Genomic DNA, 5,000 nt, shown 5'->3' with positions numbered 1-5,000 from the left:
GTGGGCAGAGAGACAGGTGGGCAGAGAGACAGGTGGGCAGAGAGACAGGGGGCAGAGAGACAGGTGGGCAGAGAGACAGGAGATCAGAGTGACAGGAGATCAGAGAGACAGGAGATCAGAGAGACAGGTGGGCAGAGAGACAGGAGATCAGAGAGACAGGTGGGCAGAGAGACAGGAGATCAGAGAGACAGGTGGGCAGAGAGACAGGAGGGCAGAGAGACAGGTGGGCAGAGAGACAGGAGGGCAGAGAGACAGGAGATCAGAGAGACAGGTGGGCAGAGAGACAGGAGATCAGAGAGACAGGTGGGCAGAGAGCCAGGTGATCAGAGAGACAGGAGGGGAGAGAGCCAGGTGATCAGAGAGACAGGAGGGCAGAGAGACAGGTGATCAGAGAGACAGGTGGGCAGAGAGATGGGGGCAGAGAGACAGGAGATCAGAGAGACAGGAGGGCAGAGAGACAGGAGATCAGAGAGACAGGTGATCCGAGAGACAGGAGGGCAGAGAGACAGGTGATGAGAGAGACAGGTGGGCAGAGAGACAGGTGATCCGAGAGACAGGAGGGCAGAGAGACAGGTGATGAGAGAGACAGGTGGGCAGAGAGACGGGGGCAGAGAGATGGGGGCAGAGAGACAGACAATCATAATGTTACTAACATTACAGGAAGAAACTGAGCAACTTTCTTGTTTCAGTAAAGCAGAGTCTGGGACTAGCCTGTACTGTTCACATGGCTCCCATGTAGGGTGGGGTGTGGGGTGATGTGGGTTCTTATAGAACAGCATTATGGGTAAATGCAGCATACTGCTTAAGCTGTAATAGCTACAAAATGCAGGTCAATAACAATAATGACAATAATTGATATCGCAGTTATTTAAACACAAACCATATATTTAATGTTTTCCTCATTCTGTAGATTTTAGTTACAGATAACAGAGAAATCAGTAACACATTAAAAGCTCTGTTTATGGTTTCTGACCAGTTTAACTGGCCCCATTAACTAGTCTCATGTGGAATCCATAGCAGCTTTTATTGCCCATGGACTACCCAAAAGGGCATCTGACTGACATGTAAAGCAATCAAAGACCAATTAGTTTCCAATTCTGTGTGTCATATACATCAGAAGTTCAGCCACCTATAACCTTCGGACCTCCACTGAGATGAGGGCGACTCTGTGAGGATCCTGAGACATCTACAGATCTACCAGCTCCAGTTAGACTCTGTGATACTAAAGAGGAGATGTGAACTCCATGTGGTCTTTTACATCACTACAACATTTATCAGACTGTATATATATAATCACACCCCCAGTGTCACCCAGATGAGGATGAGGTTATATAATCACACCCCCAGTGTCACCCAGATGAGGATGAGGTTCCCCTTTGAGTCTGGTTCCTCTCAAGGTTCCTTCCTTTACCATCTAAGGGAGTTTTTCCTCCCCACAGTCACCTGAGTCACCTCAGACTTGCTCATTGGGGATAAATACATACACATTTATATATCTAATATTAATCTGGGACTTTTGTGTTATATTAATCTTTATATTATTCTTTATAATAACCTTTTGTTATAACCTTTTGAATAACTGCCCACCCAAAGCCCATGTTCAGCTCAGATTATGCTAAGTGGCTGATTTCTCCATCTCATTTGTCCAACACTTTACATCCTGTTGTTCTGTATTCTCACATCACTCAGGGGGAAAGTTTGTGCCCCGTGCCATCCTGGTGGATCTGGAGCCTGGCACCATGGATTCTGTTCGTTCTGGTCCGTTTGGACAAATCTTCAGGCCTGATAACTTTGTGTTTGGTAAGTTCCTGTTTGTTAAATCGGAGCAACTAGTGTGAGGTGTGTGTGATCCATGACAGTTATAACATTAGTGTACAGTTGTGATGTGGAGTTCATGGTCATGTTAGAGAAGGCAAGGCTAGTGTAAATAGAGAACAGAATAATACAGAGTATGTGATTAATAACTAATTTACATTGTTTTAGGTCAAAGTGGTGCTGGGAACAACTGGGCTAAAGGTCACTACACTGAGGGTGCAGAGCTGGTGGACTCGGTGCTGGATGTGGTACGTAAGGAGTCGGAAAACTGCGACTGTCTTCAGGGATTCCAGCTCACACACTCTCTGGGTGGTGGCACAGGTTCAGGCATGGGTACATTGCTCATTAGCAAGATCCGTGAAGAGTATCCTGATCGCATCATGAACACGTTCAGTGTCACACCGTCACCCAAAGTGTCGGACACCGTGGTGGAGCCCTATAATGCCACACTCTCTATTCACCAGCTTGTGGAAAACACAGATGAGACCTTCAGCATCGACAATGAGGCACTGTACGACATCTGCTTCCGCACACTAAAGTTGACCACTCCGACCTACGGTGATCTCAACCACCTGGTTTCTGCTGCGATGAGTGGTGTCACAACATGTCTTCGTTTCCCGGGGCAGCTGAACGCAGACCTGCGCAAGCTTGCAGTCAACATGGTTCCCTTTCCTCGCTTGCACTTCTTCATGCCTGGATTTGCACCACTGACCAGCAGGGGAAGTCAGCAGTACCGCGCACTTACCGTTCCTGAACTAACGCAGCAGATGTTTGATGCCAAGAACATGATGGCAGCTTGTGACCCACGGCACGGGCGCTACCTGACCGTGGCAGCTATCTTCCGTGGTCGAATGTCCATGAAGGAGGTGGATGAGCAGATGCTGAGTGTGCAGAATAGGAACAGCAGCTACTTTGTTGAGTGGATCCCCAACAATGTGAAGACAGCGGTGTGTGACATCCCACCACGTGGGCTTAAGATGGCCGCCACATTTATTGGGAATAGCACAGCCATCCAGGAGCTGTTCCGACGCATCTCAGAGCAGTTCACCGCCATGCTCCGGAGAAAGGCGTTCTTGCACTGGTACACAGGGGAGGGGATGGATGAGATGGAGTTCACAGAGGCAGAGAGCAACATGAACGACCTGGTGTCCGAGTACCAGCAGTACCAAGATGCCACAGCTGAAGAAGCAGAGGAGTATGAAGATGAGGTGGAGGAGGAGGAAGACGTACGTCATGATGGCCATCATGAGGTTCACCACTGAGCTAACAACGTTAAGAAAACAATACCTTTGATGTCACTTTCACGAATGGACTCTTACCATCTTAAGCAAGCTTGAATATGTAAACCTCAGCTACTTCTACTTACGTTCTCTGTGTAACACCTACTTCTTTAGTACCCGATTTTAGTTACGTTTAAAACTTAATAGAATGACCGCCAAATCCAGGCAAATAGCTACATCAGTGATTACCCCTTCATGCACTGCTAATTAGCTAGCTATATTCCATACCTTATGTTTTAGAGGTGTTATCCAGCTAGCTATTAATGTTAACACTAAATCTCTATGGTACTGTATGTTAGCAATCGTATTATCATAGAAAATTATTTAGCATTAAGCAGAGAGTAAAGTATGAGATTGTAACTGCAGTCATGTGGTACAATAAATTTACCTCTACACTTCTACATTACTTCTACATTATAGTGATGGCATTGACACTGGTACTAATTCTCCACATTGTAACAGGTATGGTAACATGCCCATGAACATGATGGAGGGGGGAGATGCGCCCCCTATGGGTGGATGGTGATAAGACGGGATGTGGTAACGGTTATACAAACACAACTGTGCTGCATTTAATAATTAAATTCATCCTTTATTTCTTTGTTGTATCTACAAAAAGACTTTAAATCAAACACGTACCCCTAAAGCAAACAGCACTGTACTGCACAGTATACTATAACTGCAGTGTTTAATAAAGCAGTGTGTAGTTCACTTAAAAAAAAAAAAGTATAATATAAATTACACACATTTGCAAAGTTTACAAATGTCATATGTACAAAACTACTGCAAAAATAGGCCTGGAATTTGACGACACAATGGCAAATGATCTACTCTCATATTTACTCCGTAATTTCACCTCCACTTTAATGCTTTAGCAAGCGAATAAGAGCGATAATGTTCTTTTATTATTATATAAATGATAAAAAGCATCGTTCATATCTGCAGCTACTGAGTTCAGATCAATAAACATGTAAACATCTGAGAAAGTGTCACTTAGATTTAAAGCTATTGTATTCACTCTTAGTATTGTGGTTCTGTGTGTGTATATGGAGTGCGTGTTATGGTTCAGTGTGTGTGTTGTGGTTCAGTGTGTATATATGGAGTGTGTGTGTGTGTGTATGTAGTGTGTGTTGTGGTTCAGTGTGTATATATGGAGTGTGTATTCTGGTTCAGTGTGTGTGTGCAGCAGAAGCGTCACTCGATGAGGTCTCAGTGCTGCTGCTGCATCTGCTGTAACTCCTGCAGAAACACATCATGTCAACTCGTCATTTTCTGTGAGACGTGATTATGCCAGAAGTGTAGATGTGTATTACTGTCTGAGTTAGTAATAAATCCAACTACAATTAGAGTAGTTATTACATCACTTCCCCTCTGTATTTGTCAATCACTGACCAGATGACCACCAGCCAGTCAACACTGAACACTAATCTGATTTTAGGACAAGAAGTCAAAGTTTTTGTAATGAGAACAGGCTCTTTATAAAAAATCTAATATAATCTAATAACATCAAGTCCTCCTAATATTACAACCTCGCGTCAACCTGACATTATAACCGTTACAACCTCGCGTCAACCTGACATTATAACCGTTACAACCTCGCGTCATCCTGACATTATAACCGTTACAACCTCGCGTCATCCTGACATTATAACCGTTACAACCTCGCGTCATCCTGACATTATAACCGTTACAACCTCGCGTCATCCTGACATTATAACCGTTACAACCTCGCGTCATCCTGACATTATAACCGTTACAACCTCGCGTCAACCTGACATTATAACCGTTACAACCTCCCGTCCTCCAAACACTAACTCTTGTGTCTACTGTGACACTGCTGGCAGGTCTACCTATGAACACAAACTGTCCTCTGCAAATGATCCAAAATGCAGCTGCATGACTTCT

The 5,000-nt window shown here is 44.6% G+C and overlaps 2 protein-coding genes across 3 annotated transcripts in view; one reads left to right on the top strand and one right to left on the bottom strand.

The window, feature by feature from the left end:
• The window catches only part of LOC113640193 (tubulin beta chain-like), a 4,778-nt gene extending 1,285 nt beyond the window's left edge, over nucleotides 1-3,493 (top strand). Inside the window, exons 3-4 of the mRNA XM_027142573.2 lie at nucleotides 1,690-1,800; nucleotides 1,984-3,493. Coding sequence (XP_026998374.1) covers nucleotides 1,690-1,800; nucleotides 1,984-3,077 — 1,205 coding nt within the window. The 3' untranslated portion in view covers nucleotides 3,078-3,493. The remainder of the gene's footprint in view (nucleotides 1-1,689; nucleotides 1,801-1,983) is intronic.
• Nucleotides 3,494-3,666: 173 nt separating this feature from the next.
• Nucleotides 3,667-5,000, bottom strand: part of ssx2ipa (synovial sarcoma, X breakpoint 2 interacting protein a) — an 11,284-nt gene continuing 9,950 nt past the window's right edge. For both annotated transcript variants that reach the window (XM_047813830.1, XM_047813831.1), the window contains exon 14: nucleotides 3,667-4,334. In XM_047813830.1, the coding sequence (XP_047669786.1) occupies nucleotides 4,265-4,334 (70 nt within the window). In that variant the 3' untranslated portion in view covers nucleotides 3,667-4,264. The remainder of the gene's footprint in view (nucleotides 4,335-5,000) is intronic.

This window comes from Tachysurus fulvidraco, chromosome 1 (assembly GCF_022655615.1).
Source record: "Tachysurus fulvidraco isolate hzauxx_2018 chromosome 1, HZAU_PFXX_2.0, whole genome shotgun sequence".
Taxonomy (NCBI): Eukaryota; Metazoa; Chordata; class Actinopteri; order Siluriformes; family Bagridae; genus Tachysurus; species Tachysurus fulvidraco.
Note: the sequence above shows the minus strand (reverse complement) of the source record. Positions and strands in the feature narration are given on the sequence as shown.